The 25,715-nt window shown below is 43.3% G+C and overlaps 2 protein-coding genes across 6 annotated transcripts in view; one reads left to right on the top strand and one right to left on the bottom strand.

The window, feature by feature from the left end:
• Positions 1–25,715, top strand: part of PRKG1 (protein kinase cGMP-dependent 1) — a 1,255,886-nt gene that overhangs the window by 674,570 nt on the left and 555,601 nt on the right. Inside the window, exons 1-3 of one of the 5 annotated variants that reach the window (XM_047825018.1) lie at positions 20,227–20,299; positions 21,952–22,149; positions 22,763–22,939. The exons of 3 other annotated variants lie outside the window; for them this stretch is intronic. The gene's annotated coding sequence lies outside the window, so the exon portion shown is untranslated. Of the gene's footprint in view, positions 1–20,226; positions 20,300–21,951; positions 22,150–22,762; positions 22,940–25,715 lie in introns of those variants that run through there. One more of the 5 variants, XM_047825019.1, reaches the window with a different exon arrangement.
• On the bottom strand, positions 16,166–23,147 carry CSTF2T (cleavage stimulation factor subunit 2 tau variant). Its single transcript, XM_047825020.1, has 2 exons — positions 23,135–23,147; positions 16,166–19,891 (listed from the first exon to the last, which is right to left on the bottom strand). The coding sequence occupies exon 2, from the start codon at positions 19,840–19,842 to the stop codon at positions 17,947–17,949; it is 1,896 nt and encodes a 631-aa protein (XP_047680976.1). The 5' UTR covers positions 19,843–19,891; positions 23,135–23,147; the 3' UTR covers positions 16,166–17,946.

Raw genomic sequence — 25,715 nt, 5'->3', positions numbered from 1 at the left:
CTCTCCTACCCCCAATCTCGCGGCCGATGCCTGAAATCCCACAGTTACAAGCTCTTTTCAGCAATTCAGAATATTTGATCATGGTGTAAATGAAGGTGCCAGTTGGAGTAAAAATATTCTAAACAATGATATTTCATGTCTGGATCAATGTAAATGAGTTTTTCTTCCTTATGAAAACAAAGCAATGAAGGCTCTACTAGTACGGCATACAGGAGCCAAAGGACACACTACGTGCCCAAAGATGAGCTGGAAAGAAATCATTCACTTGGGATGGCGGCCATGATCATGTATGCAGAGCAGGTCTGTGGTTTGAGGGGGCTTAGTGAATAACGACGACCGTTCAGCCCCACCCTCAACTTGCCTTATTCCTTCTCTCCCTTGAAGAGCAAATCTGTACAGAGACACTACTTTCCAGCCCTGGTCATTGTGAGATTCCCGCACCACAGCGTTGGCCCTGACAGAAGATGACTTTCACAATCCTGCGTTGGCTGGTCCTGGCTGTGTCAGTGGGCAGCCCGTCACTCTTATGCATAAATCCTGAGTGAAAGAGAATGGACAAGAGATGCAGAAAAGCCTGTCTACGGGGAGAATCCATCTCTAATTCTTCAGGAGGGGCAGCTCTGGGCCATTTTCAAGTGATGCTACTCTGGGCCATTTTCAAGTGATGCTATTGTTGCTTGAGGCTCAACTAGTTTGCATGTCCCAGCAGAGGCACTAACTAGGGGGAAAATTGCTAAAACCTGTTTATCTGAAAACAATGACAACAAAATCCGTACCCACCAAAGATCCCACAGCTCCTCTCCTTTCCAATTCACAAAGCATTCTAATTAAGCAAATTCTGTTTCCCCTCTAGGCAAACAAAGCCTCAAATTAGGATGGGATAGAAGTAGTGAGAACACATGTGGAAATGAGAGATTCCCCTGTTCCAAGGTCATCGTCACAGAACCACCATGGGGCTTTGATATCACCACTTGAAAGGCCTTGACTTGAATTTAAATTTGTGTGTGCTAGAAATGTGGAGCTAAATCACTTAAACCCAGCATAAGCTTTTCTTTAAGGAGAAAAAAAATTCTACTTTGCTTCATTTACAAATGTTGATTTGGTTAATTTTTACCCTTAATTATGTTAAGGTGTAAAGATAAAGTTGAAAACCACAAATTATGGCACAGTTTCGATACCACTTCTGATAACTCTGGGGGAGAGAGTTAATAGAACAAATGCTGGGCAGATACTTTTAACTTTTTTTGTTAGAGGAATATTTAGAGGAGATTCACAAAATATTTGGCAGGAGAATTCTGGTAGAGAGTTTATTCTCATTGAAACATAAGCAGGATGATTTTGTGGTTTCAAGATTTCTTCTGTTGTGTAGATGATTAGCTGTGTGGAGATTAGTTAGGAAATATTCCTGGGTTATAGGCAGAAACATTCACAAAAGGAATTGTAGTATCTGAGTGTAAACTCAGTATTCTTGGTGGGGCAGTAGATCTTGCCAGGAAGACTATGAGATTTGCAGATTACAAAACAATTTGGGTTTTATGAGAGAAATTTTATAAAAGGTGGCATTCATGCGACAGAGTCACTCTTAGTCACTCCTTGGCTGAAATAAGTTTTGATGTGTGACGTTTCTGGTGATAAAATGAACTAAATGTAACTATATTGCTTCTAATTGATTTGCCACAGCTTTCCCTCCACCACTGAGAAAACAGGGTCACACCTAGAGACAAAATGTGAACTCAAGTGGTTTTTCCATTCCAACTATAGTATTTTATGTTCCATTTCCTAGTAAGCCTAATGTTCACTAGGTTATCTGTGAAGGAACAGGATTTCTATTTGCTTGTTTTTCAATCTGACTTCTAGTAGAAGGCTGTCTCCTTTATTTACCTAAGCTTGGGTAGGCAAAAACAAAACCCACTGTTGGGATTACATCAAACTAAAAAGCTTTTGCACAGTTGAAGGAAACAGTCAAAAAAATGAAAAGGCAACTTAAGAAATGGCAGAATATATTTGCAAATGATATATGCAATAAAGGATTGATATCCAAACAATATAAAGAATTCATGCAACTCAACACCAAAATGCCCCACATAATCTGAGACGTGGACAGATTACTTAGATGTACATTTTCCCCAAGAAAACATACAGATGGCCAAAGGGCATATGGAAAGATGCCCAACATCACTAATCATTAGGGAAATGCAAAACCACAATGAGATTGCATCTCACACCATCAGAATGGATACTGTCAAAAAGACAAGATTTTAGCCAAGTTTTGATCTTCTGTGCCAATGGAAAGAAAGCTATTTGGATAAAATTAAAATACCTTCTACAGAGCAGGAAGATGGCATAGTAGGAGGACCCTAGGTTTGCTTCTTCCTATGAACACATCATCTTAAATGCCCCAGAAATCAACCTATAATACTGACTGAACAAACTTCACCAACTAAAGGGAGAAAAGAGGTCACATCAAAGAAAGTAAGAAGTGTGGGGACATGGCTTAGGGGAGGGGTGGATAATGGGTACTACAGAGAGAAGGGAGTCATGGTCATGGAGATGCATGAGAGAGAGCAAGGGGCCCACAGGGGAATACAAAAGGAGAACACTTCCCCACAGCTATTGGCTTGGAAAGTGAGAGGGGCTGAATTTCACTAATTCTAATAATGATCAGGGCTTAAAGCCTGTAGTTTTAAAGGTCAGTGGGCTTGGCTGAGATGGAGCCTGAACAGTACTGCACTCCTCCTCGGAGAAGGCAGGCAAACAACCCAGGGGCAGACAGCATGGAAACAGCCATCTGAACACATGGGGTAAAAAACAGGGAGATTATTACCTTTATCAGAGTGCAGCCCAGAGGCAGCCTTCAGGGAGACACTTCTTCTGGAGCAAAGGCCTTATCTTTTACCATGTCCATCACTCATCCCTCAGCATAAACATAGAGCCACCTGAGGGAAACATTGCAGCACCTACACTTGCTTACATCAGGACCCACCCCCTGTGCTCTTGTGGAACCACCCCTCTCAGTCACAGTTGCCTCAGTTCCAGCATGGTGGGCTCTCCCCCAGAAGACCAGCACAAACCCCTACCCACACCATGTCCCCCAGTCAGAGAGTTCTGCAGGACCTCAGTTCTGGTGGAGGTGACATCAGATCTCATTTCACAAGCAGATTAGAGTGCACCTAGTTAAAACTCACCACATTCAGGCCAGGGACCAAACACTGCCCACAGCAGGCAAGGAGAGCCTCTGCAGACCACTGGCCTGAAGGACAGAGCAGCCAAAACACAACAGCAGAGCACATGCAGTGACACACTGGAGACACTCCCTGAAGCACCAGGCTCTGGGCACTACATGATCTTTTCTTCATAAGGTCATTATTTTCAGGAGCAGGAAACCTAACTGGATTTTCTAACACGGAGAAGGCAGAGACTTAGACAAATTGTAAAGATGGAAGAATCTATCCCAAATAAAAGAACAAGATGAAGCCATGGCCAGAGATCTAAGTGAAACAGATACAAGTAACATGCCTGTTGGAGAATTTAAAGTAGTCATCATAAGGATACTCACTGGGCCTGAGAGAAGAATAGCAGACATCAGGGAGACCCTTACCACAGAGATAAAAGACCCTTACCACAGAGATAAAAGACCCTTTCTGAAAGAAAGAATACAATAAATGAGATTGGAAACAAGCTTGATGCAATAAATACAAGGATGGATGAAGCAGAGGAATGACTTTGTGATCTAGAAGACAAAATAAAGGAAAATAATGAAACTGAGCAAAAGCATGAGAGAATTATGCAACATAAGAATAGATGTAGGGAACTCCGTGACTCCCATCAAATGTATAACATTTGTATTATAGGATTCCCAGAAGAAGAGAGAAAAAGGGGGAAAAATGTATTTGAAGAAATAATAGCTTAACATTTTCCTAATTGGTTGAAGGAAACAGATCCAGATTCAGGAGGCACAGAGAGCTCCCATCAAAACCAACAAAATCAGGCCAACACCAAGACCTATTGTAATTAAATTTGCAAAATAGAGTGATAAAAAAAAAAAATCTTAAAAGCAGCAAGAGAAAAGAATCATTATCTTACAATGTAAAACTCATAAGGCTAGCTGAAGATTTCTCCACAGAAACTTGGCAGCCTGAAGGGAGTGGCAGGATATACTCAAAGTGCCTACTGGGAAAAATTTGCAGCATGAATACTGTATCCAGCAAGGTTATCATTCAGAATAGAAGGAGAGATAAAGAGTTTCCCAGACAAACAATAAGGAGTCCACAAGCACTAAACCAGCCCTGTAAGAAACATTAAAAGGAACTCTGAGTGGAAAGGGGAGACCAAACATGACCTTATAAAGGCAGGAAACACAAATGCATTGAAAAATAAATATTTCCGTAAATATCATCCAAGGAACACACACACAAAAAGGATATTAAATATTATAACATATACCTAAAACATGGGGAGGAGAGGAGAAAAGAATAGGTTCAAACTTGAAGCACCATAAATTTAATATAGACTTCTATTTGAAGAAAAGGCTATATGCAAACCTGATGGCAACCACATACCAAAAACTAATAAACATGCAAATAATAAAAAGAAAGAAATCCAAATATATCACAAAAGAAAATCAGCAAAACATGAACAAGACAAAGACAAGAAAGGATTAGAGGAAATTTCTAAAACCAGTCACAAAACAAATAATAAAATGACAATAAATATCAATAATTAATTTGAATATAAATGGACCAAACACTCCAATCAAAAGACATAAGGTATCAGAATGGGTAAAAAAAAACAAAACCCAGGGCACCTGGGTCGCTCAGTCGGTTGAGGCTGAGTCTGACTTTGGCTCAGGTCATGATCTCAGTTTGTGGGTTCGAGCCCTGCATCAGGCTCTGTGCTGACTGCTTGCTCAGAGCCTGGGGCCTGTGTCAGATTGTGTCTCCTTCTCTATCTGCCCCTCTCTGACTCATGCTTTGTCTCACCCTGTTTCTCAAAAATAAATGAATGTAAAAAAAAAAAAAGAAAAAGCCCACCTGCATGCTGCCTATAAGAGACTCATTTTAGACCTAAAGACATCTGCAGATTAAAGAATGTTACAGAAATATTTGTTATGCAAATAAATGTCAAAAGAAAGCCACGGTAATAATACTTATATCAGATAAACAAGACTTTAAAACAAAAACCGTAGCAAGAAACAAAGATGGGCACTGTATAATCATAAAGGGGACAATCCAATAAGAAGATAAAAATTGTAAATATTTATAAACCCAATATGAAAGCACCCAAAAACATAAAACAGTTAATAACAAATATAAAGGAACTAATTGATAGTAATATAATAATAGTAGGGGACATTAACACCACCCTTATATCAATGGATACATCATCTAAACAAAATAAACAAGGAAGCAATGACTTTGAATGGCATACTGGAACAGATGGACTTAACAGATATATTCAGAACATTCCATCCTAAAATAGCAGAATACACATTCTTTTCAAGTGCACATGGAACATTCTCCAGAATAGATCATATATTGGTCCACAAAACAGGCCTCAACAAATACAAAAAGATTGAAGTCATACCATGTACTTTTTCTGACCACAGTACTATTACACTAGAATTCAACCACAAGAAAAAATTTGGAAAGAGTACAAATACATGGAGGTTAAACAGCATGTTACCAGACAATGGGTCAACCAGGAAATCAAAGAAGAAATTAAAAAAAAATACATGGGAGGGGCGCCTGGGTGGCTCAGTTGGTTAAGTGTCCAACTTCGGCTCAGGTCACGATCTCGCGGTTTGTGAGTTTGAGCCCTATGTCGGGTTCTGTGCTGACAGCTCAGAGCCTGGAGCCTGCTTCGGATTCTGTGTCTCCCTCTCTGTCTTCTCCTCCCCCTCTCACACTCAGTCTCTCACTCTTTCTCAAAAATAAATAAACATTAACAAAATTTTAAAAAAATACATGGGAAAAAATGAAAAGTAAAACACAATGACCCAAATGAAACCAAGTGCTAGTTCTTTGAAAAAATTAATGAAATTGATAAACCTCTGGCCATACTTCTCAAAAAGAAAAGAGAAAGGACCCGAGTAAATAAAATCACAAAGTAGAAATGAGAATTAACAACCAACACCACAGAAATACAAATAAGAGAGTAATACGAAAAATTATATTCCAACAACTTGGACAACCTAGAAGAAATGGATAAGTTCCTAGAAACATATAAATGACCAAAAACTAAATCAGGAAGAAATAGAAAATTTGATCAGATCAATAATCAGTAATGAAATTCAGTCAGTAACTGAAAATCTTCTAAGAAACCAAAGTCCAGCACCAGATGGCTTTATAGATGAATTCTACCAAACATTTACAGAACTAATTTCTTGTCAAGCTGTTTAAAAACATAGAAGAGGGAAGAAAACTTCACAAATTCATTCTGTGAGGCCAGCATTACCCTGATACCAAAACCATATAATGACTTTACTGAAAAAAGAGAACTATAGGCCAATAGCTCTGTTGAACATAGATGCAAAAATTCTCAATAAAATACTAGAAAACTAAGTCCAACAATACAGTAAAAACATAATTCACCATGATGTGAGATTTGTTCCTGGGCTGCAAGCATGGTTCAATATTTGCAAATCAATGTGATACACCGCATTAATAAAAGAAAGGTAAGAGCCATATGATTATTCCAGTAAACCAGAAAAAGCATTTGGCAAGGTACAAATCAATTCATGATAAAAACCTTCAACAAAAAGAGAGAATATAACTCAACATAATAAAGGCCATATATGAAAAACCCACAGCTAGCGTCATCTGAAATGGGGAAAAGCTGAGATCTTTTCCCTTAAGGTCAGTAACAAGATAAGGATGTCCACTCTTACCACTTATATTCAACATAGTACTAGAGGTCCCAGCCACAACAATCACACAACAGAAAGAAATAAAAGGCATCCACACTGGCAAGGAAGCAGTCAAACTTTCACTGTTTGCAGACAACTTCATACTCTATACAGAAAACCTGAAAGACTCCACCAAAAAACTGCTAGAAATGATAAGTGAATTCGGTAAAGTTGTGGGATACAAAAATCAATATACAGAAATCTGTTGCCTTTCTGTACACCAATAATGAAGTAGAAGAAAGAGAAATTAAGAAAATAGTCCCATTTACAGTTGTACCTAAAATAACAACATACCTAGGAATAAGCCTAACCAAAGGTCAGAGACCTGTACTCTGAAAACTGTAAAACACTAATGAAAGAAACTGAAGACACAAAGAAATGGGACAACATCCTATGGTCATGGATTAGAAGAAAAAATATTGTTAAAATGTCTATACTACCCAAAGCTGGCTAGCTAGCTAGCTAGTTTTAAGTAGGCTCCACACCCAATGTGGGGCTCGAACTTAGGATCCTGCCTGAGATTATGTCACATACTCTTCTGGCTGAACCAGCCAGGAGCCCCCAGTCTACACATTTAATGCAATCCCTATCAAAATACCAATAGCATTTTTCACAGAGCTAGAACAAACAATTCTAAAATTTGCATGGAATCACAAAAGACCTCAAATAGCCAGAGCAATCTTGAGAAAGAAAAGCAGAGCTAGAAGCATCTGGTTTTCAAGTTGTATCACAAGCTGTAGTGATCAAGACAGTATGGTTCTGGCACAAAAACAGACATATAGATCAATGGAACATAATAGAAAACTGAGAAATGAAGCCACAATTATATGGTCATTTAATCTTTGACAAAGAAGGAAAGAATATGCAATGGGAAAAAAAAAACAGTCTCTTCAACAAATGGTGTCGGGAAAACTGGACAGCTTCACGCAAAACAATGAAGCTGCCTACCTTCTAACACCATATACAAAAATAAATTCAAAATGAATTAAAGACCTAGATCGGAGACCTGGAACCATAAAAATCCTAGAAGATAGCATAGGCAGTAATTTGTCTGATGTTGGCTGTAACAGCATCTTTCTAGATGTGTCTGTCTCCTGAGGCAAGAGAAATAAAAGCAAAAATAAACTCTTGGGACTACATCAAAATAAAAAGCTTCTGCACAGCAAAGGAAACAACCAGCAAAGCTAAAGACACCCTATGGAATGGGAGAAGATATTTTCAAATGATATATGCAATAAAGGTTTTGTATCCAAAATCTATAAAAAAACTTATCAAACTCCAAACCCCAAAACCTAGAAATCCAATTATAAAAGGTCAGGAGACACAAACCAACATTTCAACAGAGGGTACATCCAGATGGCCAACAGCCACATGAAAAAGATGCTCAACATCACTCATCATCAGGGAAATAGAAATCAAAACTGCAATGAGATATCACCTCACACGTGTCAGAATGGCTGAAATCAACAACAAAAAACAACAGCTGTTGGTGAGGGTGTGGAGAAAGAGGAACCCTCGTGCACTGTTGGTGGGAATGCAAACTGGTGGGGCCACCATAAAAACCAGTATGGAGGCTCTCCACAACGTTTAAAATAGAACTACCCTGTGATCCAGAAATCACACTACTCGGTATTTACCCAAAGAATACAAAAATACTAACTCAGAGGGGTACATGCACCCCGATGTTTATAGCAGCATTATCTACAATAGCCAAACTATGGAAATGGCCCATGTGTCCACTGACTGATGAATGGATAGAGAAGATGTGATATATATATATATATATAGAGAGAGAGAGAGAGAGAGAGAGAGAGAGAATTGTTTTAAGCCAAATAAGTCCAAGAAAGGCAAATATCATATGATTTCACTCATATGTGGAATTTAAGAAACAAAACAACAAAGCAAAGGGAATAAAGGAGGGAGGCAAACCAAGAAACAGACTCCTAATTACAGAGTCTAATTACACACTGATGGTCACCAGAGGGGAGGTGGGTGGGGGATAGTTGAAATCCGTGATGGAGATTAAGGAATGCCCTTGTCATGATGAGCACAGGGTGATGTCTGGAAGTGTTGAATTACTATGTTGTACACCTGAGACTAATATTACACTGTATGTTCACTCCCTGGAATTTAAATAGAAATTTAAAGAAATAATAATAAGGTTTGGTAACATCCTCCCACCATGCTCAATCCTTTCTATTCGTCATAATATTGTTAAATCCCTTTTTTCTCCCAGTTTTATGTATTTTAGAATTAGGCTTAAGCAATGCTTCTCAAACGTTTGTTTATATGTGAATCACCTGCAGATCTTATTAAATGCAGCTTCCGATGCGGCTAGTCTGGGGTGGGCTTCACATTCTGCATTTCTAATAGGCTTCCCAGTGATGCTGATGCTGTGGGTCCAAGGACCATGTTTTCAGTAGCAAGAGTTTATTTTATTTATTTATCTTTTAACGTCTATTTATTTATTTTGAGAGAGAGAGCACGTGAAAGTGAGAGAGAGAATCCCAAGCAGGCCCTGTGCTAACAGCGTGGGGCTGGATCTCATGAACCGTGAGTGAGATCATGGCTTGAACCGAAACCAAAGAGTTGGAAGCTTAACCAACTGAGCCACCCAGGTGACCCATCATTAGCAAGAGTTGAAAGCGCACTCCGTGTCCTTGAGCATATAACAGCAGGCAAGGGCAGAAGGAGGAGGTCTAGAATGGGGGCCTGTTGGTATGTTTCCCGGTAAGCCCTGCAGAGTTGGAAGAAAAACAACTGTGATACCAAACTTCAGATTACAGTTCCTCAAGGATCTTTCTCCCTCCAGTACCTAAGAAACTAATGCAAGAAAACTGAAGGTTTTGATGTAATGCTTTGTCTACGATGATCAGTTTCAACCTTTCTTTCAAGTGTACCAAGGGTTGAGACAAGGGTTGCAACCAAGGGTTGCAAAGTACTTTGAGGACCTAAATGTAAATCTCAAAGATTTTTTTTTTCAAGTATTTTTTCAATCATCTTGCCCCCATCAAATTGAATAATCCCTTTTCAACCACTTATCTTTGTCAAATCTTTTTAAGACATTCTACCTAGTTTTCATAGAAATAATGTTTTTGACAGTCACATAAGTAATGTGTCTATGTCTGTCTTTACATACATTACAAAAATTAGTGCAATTGGCACAAGCTGCTTTATGAACAAACACAGCTGACGTGATGGATGTGTATTCATCACAGTGATGCAGGCAGGCGGGGTCCAAGAACCCAGGGGAAGATCCTGTTGGACCAGTCAATGCAGGACAGAAATCAAATGTAAACCAGAGGAGGTGGAAATGGTTTGTGGAATAGTGTAAGTGACACAAAATAGCAGACGGAGTGTCTGGAGAGGGAGATCTGGAGAGGAAAGGAAAATGAGTCTCGCCGTTGCTTGGGGCTAGGGGTTTGTATGGGAAGAGGTCTAGGGTACGTGTCCCTCCAGGAACCCAGGGTAAGGTCCCATCAGAAGCGAGGACCAGGTGAATAATAAAGGTTATTCCATAAGTTACCCGAGGCAGGGGTATCGATGCTGGCTTCAGCCAAGGTTTGTTCAAAGCCAACGTCCCGTAACATGTTCAGGATCTGGCTCTTTTTGGACATTACCAGGTGTTTGGGGCATAGGCCAAACTCAGAGAATGATTACTTGCCTCCCCTCTGAAGTGGGAATGGAGCTTCTTTAGTTTATTTAGAGGCAACATACAGAACATGAGTATATGGGGCCTCACAGAAAAGCAGCAGGGATGGACCGTTACACTTCATGAAAAGCTAGGAATTTAAAAAGTGCCATACCTTTTTTTGTTGTTCTGCATGTTCATATGTTTGGTTGGTTGATCGATTCTGCAGAATTTTACTTGCTGAGCCGGTGGCTCAACTGTTTTTCTGGTTCACATTTGTCAAGCTAGACTCAAAATTCCAATTGAATCAAAAGTTCTGTTTTTGCAGAGTATAACAGGAATTGTAAGCTCGCTGTAGGTAGAGTGACTTTCCTACCTCAACAGATTTCATAGAAACAGCCTTTTATTTTTTGCCATCATATTCCATATTATACACACGTGCTACATACCTATATCTATACAACTCTGCCTATGCCTATAGCCTTATCTGTGTATTATAGCAGGAGTGCAACCAGCATAAATTTGGGAACAGACACAATCGACACCATAAATGTAACATGGCCGTAATGAAGAATAACTCATGAATGGTAAGCAGCAAGTTTGTCTCATGTATATAACCATGTTTGGCAAAAGGATTGGAAGGCATGGATTGGTGGTAAGTGGTGCTCAGCTGAGAGAGCCATTGTTTAAAAACAAGAGGGGTGCCTGGGTGGCTCAGTTGGTTAAGCGTCCCACTTCAGCTCAGGTCGTGGTCTCACGGCTCATAGGTTGGATCCCTGTATCGGGCTCTGCGCTGACAGCTCGGAGCCTGGAGCCTGCTTCGGGTTCTGGGTCTCCCTCTCTCTCTGCCCCTCCCCACTCATGCTCACTCTCTTTCTCCTTCTCAAAAAACAAACATTAAAAAAATTTTTTTAAAAAAGTAAGGCAAGGAGACGAGAGAATGGGAGAACATTTGAACTGGCGTGTTCAAGAAAAGCCTCCCTGAGTAAAGTGATATGGAAGTTAAAGCCTCGGGAAAGAGAATGAACTAGCCACTCAGAGGCCTGGGGAAAGGGTGGGGTAAGAGAACTGACAAGTATAAAGCTGAGACATGAAAATGAGCCCATGAATTCAAGGAAGCGATGCTAGGCCCAAAGGAGCCACAGCAGTGAGCCAGGGGCCCAAAGTTAGCACGTGAGATTGGCTTGGGGCTTCCTGGTACACGGTAAGGATGTGGGATTTTATTCTAAGAGCAAAGTGACTCACAGAGGCTTTAAACAAGGGGATGGCATGATCTGACTTTTTGTTATCACTTTTTTAATCAGTGTGGCTTCTCTGTGGACATTACATGGTGGATTCTTTTCAATTAATAACAGATAAATTAAAGAACTTTGTTTTTACCAAGTATGCTATACGTAAGTCCATTCCAGAGCTGTTGGCATTTAATACTATATATATAGTTCTCATTTTATAGATTTTTGGATTGAAAAACATGTTGTTCTTTTGGCTTAATATGTGTGAAAAATGCAAAAGAGTTGTGGGAGAAAGGTAGACAGCGGATGAGTATTCTAGGATATTTTTCTGCTCCATATACTTCATGAAAAGCTAGGAATTGAAAAGTGCCATACCTTTTTTTTGTTGTTCTGGATGTTCATATGTTTGGTTGGTTGGTTGGTTGGTTGGTTGATTTTGCAGAATTTTACTTGCTGAACCAGTGGCTCAACCGTTTTTCTAGTTCACGTTTGTCAAGCTCGACACTAACAATTTCAATTGAATCTCAAGCTCTGTTTTTGCAGAGTATAACAGGAATGGTAAGCTCAGAGCATTACAGGGCCTGGCAAGCCATTGTGTGAATCACACCTGAGGCTGGGCCCGTGGCCACGTTGGAGAATACATGTTGCACGTAAATGCACTCAAATTCAACATTTTGAGATGTTGGGCAGGTCACCCACAAAATATCTGCAGGCTCCATTGGCCCACAGGTCACAGATGGGGGTCCCTTGTCCAAAGATATTTAGAGCCTCTGAAGAACAAAACTGACATTGATGGCAGGAAGGGCAAAAGTAGTTGCTTCTAGAGATTTCAACAGTGTAATTCGTCTGTTCTTTAAAATAGACAAGGATCTTTTTCTCTGTGAATTGGCATGCACAGAAATATAAAAACATTTTGGGTATAGGCTTATCTTAAGACAGGAATTATATCCTAGTAATAGGCGGTGGTTGTGTTTATGCTCATAGAGCCAGGTTTGCATCTGGAAATGCTTGAATCCCTTCTTCTTTATGTCACTGTATTACTTAACATGTGAATAAGGGTGATGTTTGGGACATAGAGTGTGATTTTGTGGATGTTAATGCACCAAACAAGCCTCAATGAGGCCATTTCATCACATTATTAACCCAAATATATGATTGTTAATGTGGTCCGTGCTTTGAATGTTACCAAAAGTGAACATTAAGGCAAAGGAAGTCGGCGACTGAGTTATAGCAGGTGTTCTGTGTTCTGTGCGGTGTCTGGGGGTAAAGAGATAGATTCATAAACACGCAGTTGGCCACATGTTCACTCCAGGCAGCAAGGTGAGTGGAGAAAGGCGGGAAGGTACACAGAAGTGGCTCAGACTTTTGCAACAGAATTACTGAATAATATTAGTAATGGAAGGAGGCAGAGTTTTGATTAAAACAGCTAATTAAGTGAAGAGACAAAATAATTGTGCGGGGTAACTGCTGATTTCATGGCTTGCTGCCCAAGAGATAATCCACTGTACTTTCGTGATAGACAAATAAGTCATCAAACCAATTAGCTTTATTTATTTTTTTGTTAAAATTTTTTTTCGTGTTTATTTATTTTTGACAGAGATAGAGAGACAGAGAGAGACCGAATGTGAGCAGGGGAGGGGCAGAGAGAGAGGGAGACCCAGAATCCGAAGCAGGCTCCAGGCTCTGAGCTGTCAGCACAGAGCCCGACGAGGGGCTCGAACTCACAAACTGAGAGATCATGACCTGAGCCAAAGTCAGATGCTCAGCTGACTGAGCCACCCAGGCACCCCAAGCCACCCAGGAGCCCCCCGATTTGCTTTTTTTAAAGGACCAACCTTCAGGACATATGGGATTGATTTCCAGTGTCTGCAGAGTTAATATATACTGAATCACGTAAAAGCAATTATGGCTGAAAATGTTGTGTATTTTATTCTAAGTCTTTGATAATTAGTTACCTACCTTTGGCACCTAAATTAACTCCTATTTATCAAGAATTGTCCTTAACCGGAATATTTCAACTTGTTTTTCTAGGATAATACTTCAGTATTTTTATGTACAGTATTTAATAATCATGGAGTTTGTTATTTTTGACAGTGCTACCCTAATGTCACCTTTGACACAATATAGGCCCTTTACTGACATGAGGTTTATACTGAGGTAGAAAAATATCAAGAAGAAACATGCTAGGGGCACCCGGGTGGATCATTTGGTTAAGCGTCCGACTTCGGCTCAGGTCATGATCTCACAGTTTGTGAGTTTCAAGCCCCACATCAGGCTCTGCGCTGACAGCTCAGAGCCTGGAGCCTGCTTCGGATCCTGTGTCTCCCTCTTTCTCTCTGCCCCTCCCCTGCTTGCATGTGCTCGCTCTCTCTCTCTCTCTCATAAATAAACAAACAACATTTTAAAAAGAAGAAACAGGCTAGTTAACACCTTATGTAAAAGGCAGTTTGTAATGTGAATATTTGTAATGCTCAATTTTCCACCAAAGGAGTAAATGTTTGTTTGAAGGTGCATAAAAGCCAATGAAAATATTAAAAGATGTAGTGAAGATTTGCAGTATGCATATATATGGAACGTATTAGCAAAATACATACCAATATAATAATATTCATACGATTAAAGTTAATATTAATTATACACTTTTAAGTATAGTAATTGCCTTAAAATGCAGTTCTTGACTGTAGACCATTCTTGACCAGAGACTGATGAGAGCAAGTCAACCAGAAGTCTGTCTAGACATTAGCTGACAATATAAAGCCACAAGAGGCTGATATATTGTGAGCAGACTGAGATGTAACTGATAACTCACTTTTCCCTGGCGCGGTAGGGTGCTGCATATAATTACCCTTACACTTCATCAGTCCTGAGAGGAAGGCCGGACACACCATAGGAAATTGGGGTCCCTGTTCTTAGTCAGTGTCCCATCAGAACATGGGAAAGCAATCAGCTTTGCAAATTGAGATATTAAGGCTTTTGGTTTGTTTTGTTGTTGTTTTTAAGCTTTTTTACCATTAGAATTCTGAAAAGAGTAGTTCAAAAATCATACATGATCTTTATTAGATTAGCTTACCTTCACCTGGGTTTCACATTGGCTTGTATCTTATCAAATAACTCTTAAAATTAGGAGTCCTGGGGAGCCTGGGTGGCTCAGTGGGTTAACAGTACGACTTCAGCTCAGGTCATGATCTCATGTTTCTTGAGTTCAAGCCCCGCATTGGGCTCTGTGCTGACAGCTCAGAGCCTGGAGCCTGCTTCGGATTTCTGTGTCTCCCTTTCTCTTTGCCCCTCCCCTGCTTGTGCTCTCTCTCTTTCTCTCTCAAAGATAAATGAAAATTAAAAAAAAAAAAAAAAAAAAACTGAGAAGTCCTGGAACATCAGCAGACATTAAAACACATCCTGATATTAATCATCAGTAATGTAAGAGGGGAGTGGCTAATAGGCAGACACTGATTAAAGTTGCCCATTTCATATTCCCAACAAACAAACTGCTCAAAAGGAATAAGCCCTAAAAAGGTATTTACAAATCAGGGTTTCACCCCACCATCTTTAAGCATTGTTACAATGTAGGAGTTTGTGATTGCATTTATAGCCTATCCATATTTGGGGAAATGCAGGATGTTAAGGGTTGTAACCAGTGGGTAGGGAGTAAAACAGCTGGGATTCTGACTGTAGCAGACACGTATTGCTTGCATCACCATCAAATGAAAGGAGGCTCCATCCATCAATAGTGAGAGAACTGGGTGAGGAGAACCTACCTTATCAGAGCAAAGGAGATTGTTTCTATTACCTATTACTAATTTATTTTCTAATGTAACTAGTTGTTACAGCTCATCTGTTCTGTGTGGAATCTAAATGTTTTCGGGGAACTTTATGTGCTCTTAATGGGATTCCCCCCACCTCCCCAAGACTGGTAAGAACGTTTTGTCCTTCCTTCGCACCTGGTTTTGGTGTAGCGAATACAGAAATGATGGTCCCTCTTTAGAGTTCCTGGTCCATTAAAAGGGCGGGGTGGGGGGGGGGTGGGTAGAGGGCAAAGTAAAATCAAGCACTGCAATGTAACATGTGCCGTCAGTTACGATGGTACCTATAAAGGTCTTCCTGGGATGCTGAGTATGGTTCTCTGTGGGGAACATAAGCGGAAGGAAGCCCAGTATGTGGGCATGCACCAAGATGTTGCTGATACCAACCATGGAATAATGTCTTGTTATTTCAGCCATGTAACTATACAGATAGTGGATCAAAGAAAGGGATTTCCATCCATGCCTGCAAATTTTTTGTTGCTGTTTTTGTTTGCCTTTTTCATTTAAAGGGGGAAAAAGGTATTCAGACCCATGGATTTCTCAAAATAGATTTCTTTTGGGTAATTCATTCATTAAAAATCAGATACTAAAGTCATCCTTAATTTTACATCCCTTTTATTCAGTCTGCATTGAACGATGCAAGTTTAACTACAACAGAGAGTGGAACATCTAAGTTTTCAGGGAGAGCCCTTCAGTAAAAGCTTTGGGATAAAGCATTTTTAACTTCCAAGCAATCAAGCCAACTCTGTGAATGAGTATTAACCAGAACTCGCATATATGGAAGGGAGAGTTGTCCTCTCCAATATGGAGGAAGCATAGAGAAAACAGGGGAAAGGGAACAGTATGAAAAATAAAAAATGAACAGACAGGAAATAGCACAAGGAAGAAACCTTTGTAAAAAAGAGTGAGGCACCCGTGTAAGACACAAAAACCTTATAAGAGGAAAAATTCAGTTTCTAAATCTCAGCTCTCTCCTTGTATTAAATGCTATTTTTTCCTCTATTACTTGACATTGGTTTTCTTCTCCGGAGTTAAGACCACCTGGTTATGTGACCAAACACCTTTGGGTGTTTGTGCTTCTCTTAATTATTATTCGGTCTATGACACAAATTTTTATGTATCCACATCCTCAAGGCTTAAAAATAAACTAGGTAATAGCTCTAAACAAAATGTGGTAAGCCCCACCTTCCTAGTGATTTTTAAATCTCTCCTGGGTATGTGTACTGGACTAAATAGATTTGTTACTTTTAAAAACTAAAAAGTGAGTTAATAACTAGCTGAGCACAGAATTCAGGCTATAAGATACCACGATTATTCCAATAACACGGGGATAGATAAGTAGATCTGTAAGAAAACTAAAAGGCATGTTAAACATTGGAGAGACTAAGATTGTGAAGTCCCCATCCTGGCTGACCACATGGATGCCATCTGTATATGGAAGCTAGTCACCAGGAAACTGAGAACTTGACTGCGCGAAGCTATTTATGAGAAGTCCAATGGATGTGTACAACTCACCCAGATCACCTGGTCCCTAGACACTGATTTTTAGAAAGGATGGGAGAGGATTACTTAGATTCATATTCAGGGCTCGAAAACTAGGGAGAAACGGGAAGGTACTGAGACCGACTTCGGTAACCGGGCTGATCCCAGAACTGTCCCAGCAAAGTCATCAGGCTCCAGGCCAGGCCACAATATTGCTCGTCTCCGGTTAGATGATGCAACGCCACACCAGGTACATTCCTGGATTTTTCAGGTAGCATAGCTTTAGGAAAAAAACAATTCTGATACCGCAAGTTGAGACTTACCCTGTTAGCACTAACATTTTGAAATACTCCAAAACACTCTCACAATGTTTAACCTAGGACAGCATTCTTACTGACCCCAAAATAGGATTTTGTATTTTAAACGGCTTACCAAAAAATGTATCTTCTAATTTTGAGGTAAACTTCTTTATTTTCTTACACAACCAAGAATCTTAAACTATCTTAGTACATTACCAGCTTAACAAGTCATATTTTAGTATTATGTGCAGTTGTCACATTGTTTTACCCAATATTTAAAAAATGTAGTTAACATACCGTAGACACTTTTAATATTGCTTATTCTTTGTAATCGTATTTGGTAGAATATAACCATGTCCAGAGTTATTTTTGTATATTTACAGTGAATAAAAGTGAACAGACCCACTCCCCCCAACCCCCACCCCCATTAAAAGAAAAAGGAAAACGGAGAAAAATACAAAGACAACAAGATGAAATAAGGTTCTGGGAGGGAAACCCTAATCATTCAAGTGTGGGGATGCAGCGGTCAGCTTTTTGCACCCATTCTCCATGCTACACAAAAACTTTGAGAATACTGCCAAACACTGTCTAAGACCTTTCAAGAAGCTCCAGTAGATTTCTGAATTTGTTCCTTTAAAATCAGGATGCTCTGCCTTTGCTCAGGAGGCAGCATGGCGATCTGATCTGCAGTCAGCTGGAGAACCTGCATGATCAGAGCTGCCTTCTCTTGATCCTGCGGAGTTACCTGGCTCTGCCCAGGGCTAAAACTGCTCGGCTGGCCTCCACCTTGCTTACCCGCCCCCTGCATGCCCACTCCTTGTATGCCCGCCCCCTGCATGCCTGCTCCTTGTATGCCCGCCCCCTGCATGCCCGTTCCTTGTATGCCCGCCCCCTGCATGCCCGTTCCTTGTATGCCCGCCCCCTGCATGCCTGTTCCTTGTAGGCCCGCCCCCTGCATGCCCGTTCCTTGTATGCCTGCCCCCTGCATGCCCGCTCCAGGATTTCCCACCCCTGAAATGCTCGAGACCTGTCTGGGTCCCTGAGGACCACCTGCCCCCATATTAATGGGACCAGGACCCTGGATTCCACCAGTCATAGGGCCTCTGGAGCTGGGGCCAGGGCCCCTTAGCTCCATTCCTCTTCCATCCATGCCTCTCGATTCCATCCCTCTGGTTTCCATTGCACAGGTCTCCATTCCTCTTCTCTCCATTACTCGGGTCTCCAAGACTTCCGTCTCCATGGCTCGAGTCTCCATCCCTCGAGAATCTCTACTTCCTCTGCCATCCATTGGGAGACCCCTTTGATCTATCATGGGTCCTCTGGGCTCTCCAATTAGCAGTCTGGGATCTGCTAATGGCCCTCCCCTCATCTCATGGGAGGAAGGGCCCCGGCCGTCGTGACCAGAGGCGTGGTGCATGGGGGGGCCCTGATGAGGTGGGCCAAGATAGCCTCTGGGCTCTACCTCCCCAGTGACTGAAAGCAGAGTCCCTCCACGGGGGTCGTTTGGAGCATCTCCTAACAGCCCTCGAGGAGGCAGGCCACCGGCAGTCATGGGTCCACGAGGTAGAGGAGCTCGGGGATCCGACATCTGCACCTGTCCCCGCTCTAAAGGCACTGGGCCGACGCCCGGCATCCCAACCTGGGGCTGCATTCCTCCCCCGGGAGTTAGGGAACCAGGCCCGGGTCCGGGAACCGCAGCTGGCATCGGCCCCGGGGCTGGGATCCCGCCCTGGATAGGGGTCTGCATCAGAGGAGGAATGTCTTTCACTGGCCGTCTGGCCATATGCTGCGGCTGAGGGGCTGGCGGGTTCTGCTGGTTCAGCAGGACACTGGGTCCCGGGCACAGCCCCGGGCCGGGGCCGGGGCCGGACACGGGCTGAGATTTGCCCGGGATGAGCGGGGTGACGTGGATCTTGCGGTGCAGGATTTTCAGAGCAATCTCCGGGTCCATTATTCTCATCACCACCTGGGCCTGCAGCAGCGCATAGGCCAGCTGGGGGTTCTGAAGCAGCATATTTCGCGCTTCCTGGTGGCTGTTCTGCACGCACAGCTTCATCTGCTTCATGAGCTCGAACATCTGCTCGGGGGGCAGACTGGCGACCGCCCTGGTGATGGACTCGGGGGCGTCTTCCGGGTCGATGGGGTCCCCGTAGGGCGAGTCGATGATGGGCGCCGCGGGCCCCAGGCTCTTGAGCTCCTCCTTGTTCTTCTCGCTGGCCGCGTTGTCCACCCGCAGCGCCCGGCCGCTGAACTCGCGCCCGTTGAGGTTGCGCATGGCGCTCAGCGCGGTCTCCTGGTCCTGGTACTCGCAGAAGCCATAGCCCTTGGGCTTGCCCGTCTCCCGGTCGTACACCAGCCGGAAACTGACCACAGACCCGACCTCCGAGAAAATGTCCTTCAGCTGCTCCTCGGTTGCCTCATACGGAATGTTCCCCACGAACACGGAACGCAGTGACCGATCCATCGCCGGGTCTCTCACCGCCAAACTCGACATGATTCCGGTTGGGCGCCCAGCGGAGAGCCGATTCTTTCCAAGAGTCGTCCTCTGGCGACCCACGCTTCCGCTGGGCACCGGAAGCGGCTCTCGGGCTCCGGAGCGGAACCCTCCGCGGGCCCGATCGAATCGTTCCGCTAAAGCCGCGGACGCCGCACCGCGTCTGTGCTCCCCTACCTACATTAGCTAATGCTTTGTGCCTCTGGTCTTTCGTGATTCTGCCAGTTCCTTATTTCCGAGAGGGACGACTCCCTTCTCGTGTCTCATCGTGAAGACTTCCCGCGGCCGGTGCAGGCTGACCACAGTCAAGATGGCCGCTCGGGCTTCACCATGGTAACCGGGAGCGGCCGCCTCCCGTGACGTCAGGGGCGGTTTTGCTTCCGTTTGCCCGGCGGGAAACCGCCAACCGTAAGCGGGTCTGGGCGGCGGCTTCTCCGTTCTGATGTTAGCGTGGCAGGTAGCCGACCCTCCTTCCTCCGCTTTATTTAAGCCCTGTTTAAAACCCTACCCGGGACTGCGAGGTAACAGCGTAGGCGTTTCCGAGCAGTTGGGGATTGGCTCCTTGAACGGCAACAGCCACAGCCCCGTTTTGGAAAACATTTGGGGAGAATAGATGCCGAGGCCCCGCTGTCGCGGGGGCAGGGGCTTCCTGGCGCCTCTGCGGCCGCGGGCGGCGACCCCGCGTGGGCCGCCCTCAACCTTAGCGGTGTTAACCCACACGAACAGGCGCGATTCGTGAGCCAGCGCGGCTCGGGGCTGCAGAGCGCAAATGAGTCATTTCAGCCCCTCTCCCGCTGCAGGCTTTCGGATCGCTTCCGATTGCTGCAGGCGGCTGGCGACGATTGCACCCCCTCCCCGGTGCAGGGCGCGGCCGAGTGGCCGTCCCTGCTGCCGCTGTGCCTGCGGCGTTTAACAGGTGTTAGGCGTGGAGCTGGGGCCGGGCTAGGCCGTTTGCTAAGCGGTCGGGAAAGAGCAAAGCTGGAATGTCCTTTACTTTTTTAAAGTAATGTCTACAGCCAGCGTGGGGCTCCAACTGGAGCTCAAGGGGCGGGGAGTGTGGGCTCTCCCGACCAAGCCAGCCAGGCCCCCCTAAAAGCCACAGCATTCTTAACCAGGTTGGTCTGTCCTAGTTCCTGTGCAGCATCCCTTGTAGCAAGGAGGCACCTCCCAGGAGATGTACAGGTTTTTTCTTTACGGAAGGAGGGTGGGGCGAGAAAGCTGATGCCAAAGAAAGGGATTGTTCCAGACAAGGCTGTATCCTAGGGTCTCCTGGTGCAGATGGCCTCATCTCTCTTTGGCGGAGGGAGAGGACCCAGGGGACAGACTCCCTGGTGCTGACGGGAAGGAAAATTTCCTGGCTGACCCAGTTTCCTAGGGCTGCCTTCTTGGGGAGGCTGAAATTGCAATTAGATTATTACCCGGGTTTGGAAAGTCGGTCTAAGAGACACCATTTTAGGCCTGTGGTTCCCCCTCCCCCCTTTTTTTAAATACAGTTTACTTATTTTATATTTAAATATAAAAACTGATATCCAGTTAGGCTGTTGAAAACTTTTTAGTATGTGTGCAACAACTTGGGTGTGAAATCTACCTTTGCAATGACATTTTATTAGGTGTTAACATCGGGTATTTCTAGTTAAAATTTGGCATTCTCGTGGAGATGGCCTGTATGTGCTTGAACATAGCTATTCACTAAACACATGATAACTCGTATCTGCAAGTGACCAAGTGTATTTATATCACTCAATAAAATCTTGCTGATGATGTCACGCTGGGTCCAAGGACCCAGAGGGCGTTCCCAAGACCAGCCAAGAGGGTCCTTGGCTTCATATAGGATGGAAATCAAACATGAACCAGCAGGAGGTGAGAGCAGAGGTTACCGGAGGTATAGAGAAAGCAGGTACAGACGGAGCCCCTGGGAGACTCAGGAAGGAGCAGGGGTCTCGTCTTTGTTTGGGGTGTGGCATCCAGGAACTGGTCAGAACAAAGACGAAGGCCCGCGTGTTACTCCTTGGAGCCAGGGTCCCCGCGTGGGGACGTCCAGCTCCGTGGTCTGGAATTGCCCTGTGATGGCTTCTCTCCTGGTCCTTCCTGGGACGTTTTCTATTGTAGAGCAGTCATTGACTCCGTGTCCCTTACAAGGAGGATACACACTGTTTGCACCGTGCAGCGTGTGTGATGTGGGGGTGCCGGTCCTGGCAGGAACGCAAACAGGAAAAGGAGCAAACAGCAGATTTGTATGGAGCCTTTCAGTTTCTCTGCCTCCCTCACTCCTCGTCAAAGAAACAGAACAGCCACCTGCTAGTAATGGTTGGTTTTTCCCTGTGATTCTTTTATAGGAGGTGAAGCAGGGTTGGGGCGGAGAAGTGTGTGTGTATTACATGTAGTAATCAGGATGGTAAGAGGTTGTTAGAATAAATTGTCAAGTTTATGAGCATTGCATGGCTCGTCTGCTGGTTTCCTTACTGCTGTTGCCAGTGTCTTAAGGGCTCTCACCCCATAGCATGCATCAGAACCACCTGGACCCGTGGCCCGTTAAGTCAGGTGGCTGGGCCTCACCACCTCCTCTGAACATACTCCGTGTTTCTGGGGTGGGACTGGAGAGGTTGCATTTCTAACTGGTTCTCAGCTTCTGCTGAGGTCCCTGGTGTTGGGAGCCCCTTTTAAGAATCGTTGATCTGAACAACTGGACTTGAGGTGCTTTTGTTTTGTTGCTCATCGGGTACCTCTCTGTATGGGATACGGGAGGTCTTTCAAAAAAGCCTATTACTATGTGAATGCTGACCTGGCATAGCTAGTACATGTTGATCCCACAGCAAAGATACCCTGGGCTCAAACAATGGGGGAGCAGAGTGGCTGAGGGAGTCTGGGGACAAACGAGCAGGGAGAAGCCATGACTGTAAGTGTATGCTTTCTGTCGTAGGTCTTCCACATTTTCCTTAGTCTTTTTGTTCCAAGCTAGAAGAATGGTTCGATATATACCCTTCATAAAGGACCAGTATGATCGAGCACAATGCCCAGGATGCATAAACCAACATTTATTATTAGCTGAGTGGCCCAGAATTACTAAGAGCTGTTAGAAACCTGTGGATATTTCCTGGTACGTATACATGGTTTTCGCAGTTGTACTTTGGAAGAACTACCATTTTTTACTGCTTTCTTTGTTCCCATAATGCTTAAACTCTAGATATTTATAGCATGGCATATACTCTGAAGAAAAAATGTGCCTGGTATCTTGCATGGTTCAGTGTTGACTCTTTCAGTAAATCAAAATACCATGTATATTAAGAGTAACTCTTAAACACATCAGAACATATGGACAAATGGGGGTGTTCTTCAAACTAATCACCTTTAGAAACGATAAACTTAATCCATGGAGGTTTCCATTGTTCCAAGTGATTTTTAAGCTCCTATCCTGAAATTGTTCCAGGGATCCATTTCTAGGTCATACTGGAAAGCTGATACCTTAACTCAAAAGTGTACCTTGTTTTTGACAAAGGACAGAGTTATGCAACTAAATCAACTCTCCTTCGGACCAGAGTTGGCAAAAATGTGGTATGTAGCTATTTCCAAATAGCAAAACTTACATCACAATGCGAAGATTCTGCAGACTTGGAGAGTAGTACAAAGGATTCACCATAGATTAAGACAGATTCCAAAGAGAGTTACTAAAAATATATTTTTTAGTTATAACTGGCGTTTTTGAAACAAGTGTATGGGCCGGCCCTCCAAGGAATAATAGATCAAATATATTCCCCCACAAAGTCCTCCCTGACCTTCCTCCTCCTTCCTCTAGGTTGGAAATGAGTTCATTTGCCTTTGCATGTAAACCATCCCTTATCCCTTTCTGATGATAGTAACGCTTCTGCCTTTTAGTAGAATTATTATTTTCCTTCTAAACTATAACATCATGCAAGGAAAGAGCTAGATTCCCCTTTGTCAATTAACAAAATGCCTTATATTCTTTAATTCCATCAATATTTATTCTAGGCACTGGCAATAGAGCAGTGAAAAAGACAAAGACATTCCACTAGAACAGAGGTTCTCTGAGTGTGGTCCCTGGACTAGAAGCATGAGCATCACCCAGAAACATGTGGGAAATGCTAAAATTTGGGGCCCTACTCTACGACTGCTGCACCAGACTTTCTTGCGAATGGGGTGTCTTTACAGAAATCTGGGTTTTAGTAAGCTCCCCCAGGTGATTCTGATGCAAGCTAAAGTTTGAGAACACCTGAACTCAAGGGAGACAATCATAGATAGATAGATAGATACATACATACATACATGCATACATACATACGTAAAGAGATAGGTATGTACGTTGTCCTTCTTCACTGTATCTTCAGCACCTAAGATAGAGCTTAGCACAGGTGGGTGCTCATTTTATTTGTTGAATAAATAATGGGAAGTGACCTTAGGCACAACCTTTCATTTTACACAAGAGGAAACCCATGGCATTAACCATGTCCCCAGCCGGAATGGGGACCTTGTCATTTTATTCTTAGGTCCCCGGTACTTACTGTTTGATAAAACAGATACATAATGAAGCATGCAGAGGAATCGATAAGGTCTAGATCATCGAGGGAGATTCCCTGATGGAGCTGGGGTTTAAGGGACGGGTTATGATCGGGTATGTGTACACAGAAGATGAAGGGAAGAGAGCCAAAGCATGAACAGATAGAAATAGCCAAAACACTTTTCGAAGCCTTCACAGGAAACTAAAACATAGTTGGTAGTATTGTGATAAAAGATGGTCTTTGGGACAGACTGTTAAAAGATTTCGAAGATGAGATTTATGAGGCTAAACTGGATGGGTGTGTGAGTCTGTGGGCTCTCTTCCTTCTTTCTGAAACACGGACACATAACAGTAACAGTAGAGGTTTAAGAACACCAGCCGCGTCCATTCCTTCTTCACGAGCTCATTTGCACCCAGACTCTGATTTTGAGCATTTATATTTTGTTTAAATATTTATTTCTTTTGACAGGGAGCGAGAGCATGCACGTGCCCTCCAGCAGGGTGGGACAGAGAGAGAGAGAGAGGGAAAGAGAGGATCCCAGGCAGGCTCCGCGCTGTCAGCACAGAACCTGACTCAGGGCTTGATCCCACGAACCGTGAGATCATGACCTGAGCTGAAATCAAACTGACAGAGCCACCCAGGCACCCCTAAAATTTTTATTTTTAATCAAAGTATAGTAGGCATTTAATATTAGTTGCACATGTACAACATAGTATTTCAACAATTACGTACGTTATGAAATGCTCACCGTGAAAAGCAGATTAGCATCTGTCACCAAAGTTACCGCTGTGCTTTACACCCCTGTGCCTTATTTTGTAGCTGGAAGTTGGCGCCTCTAGATCCCCGTCACCCGTTTTGTCCGCCTCTACCCCCCACCCACGACTTGGCTACCTGTATCTGTTTCTCTTGTGTTGTTCTTGGTTGTTTTTTAGATTCCACACATAAACAAAATCATATCGCATCTTTCTCTGACTTATTTCACTGAGCATCATACCCTCTCCAGACTCTCTTTTTTAATCCCCTATAATCTTTCATTGGAAGAGGGGTAGTTACTCTTCCTGCCTTCAACATCTGCAGTCTGGCTTCGTTCTCTTCCCTTGCCTCCCACCCTGCTCTGCTCACTGTTGTGTGTTGGGGATGTCTTCTTCTCTGTCCCTTCTCATCTTCCTATGTCTAGATCCTTTCTGTCCTTCAATGCTCACTGCAGAGACTTCCTTCTTAAGTACTGGCTGAGCACCCAGTATCTTCCACCTTGTGTGTCTTCTGCTGAGATTTTGGTACCTTGTAAGCACAGAACCCGTATCTGATTTTTATTCTTCACATTGCCTACTCCAGTGCCTTATAGATTCCAAGCACTCA

The sequence above is a fragment of the Prionailurus viverrinus genome, chromosome D2 (genome assembly GCF_022837055.1).
Source record: "Prionailurus viverrinus isolate Anna chromosome D2, UM_Priviv_1.0, whole genome shotgun sequence".
Lineage (NCBI taxonomy): Eukaryota > Metazoa > Chordata > Mammalia > Carnivora > Felidae > Prionailurus > Prionailurus viverrinus.
Note: the sequence above shows the minus strand (reverse complement) of the source record. Positions and strands in the feature narration are given on the sequence as shown.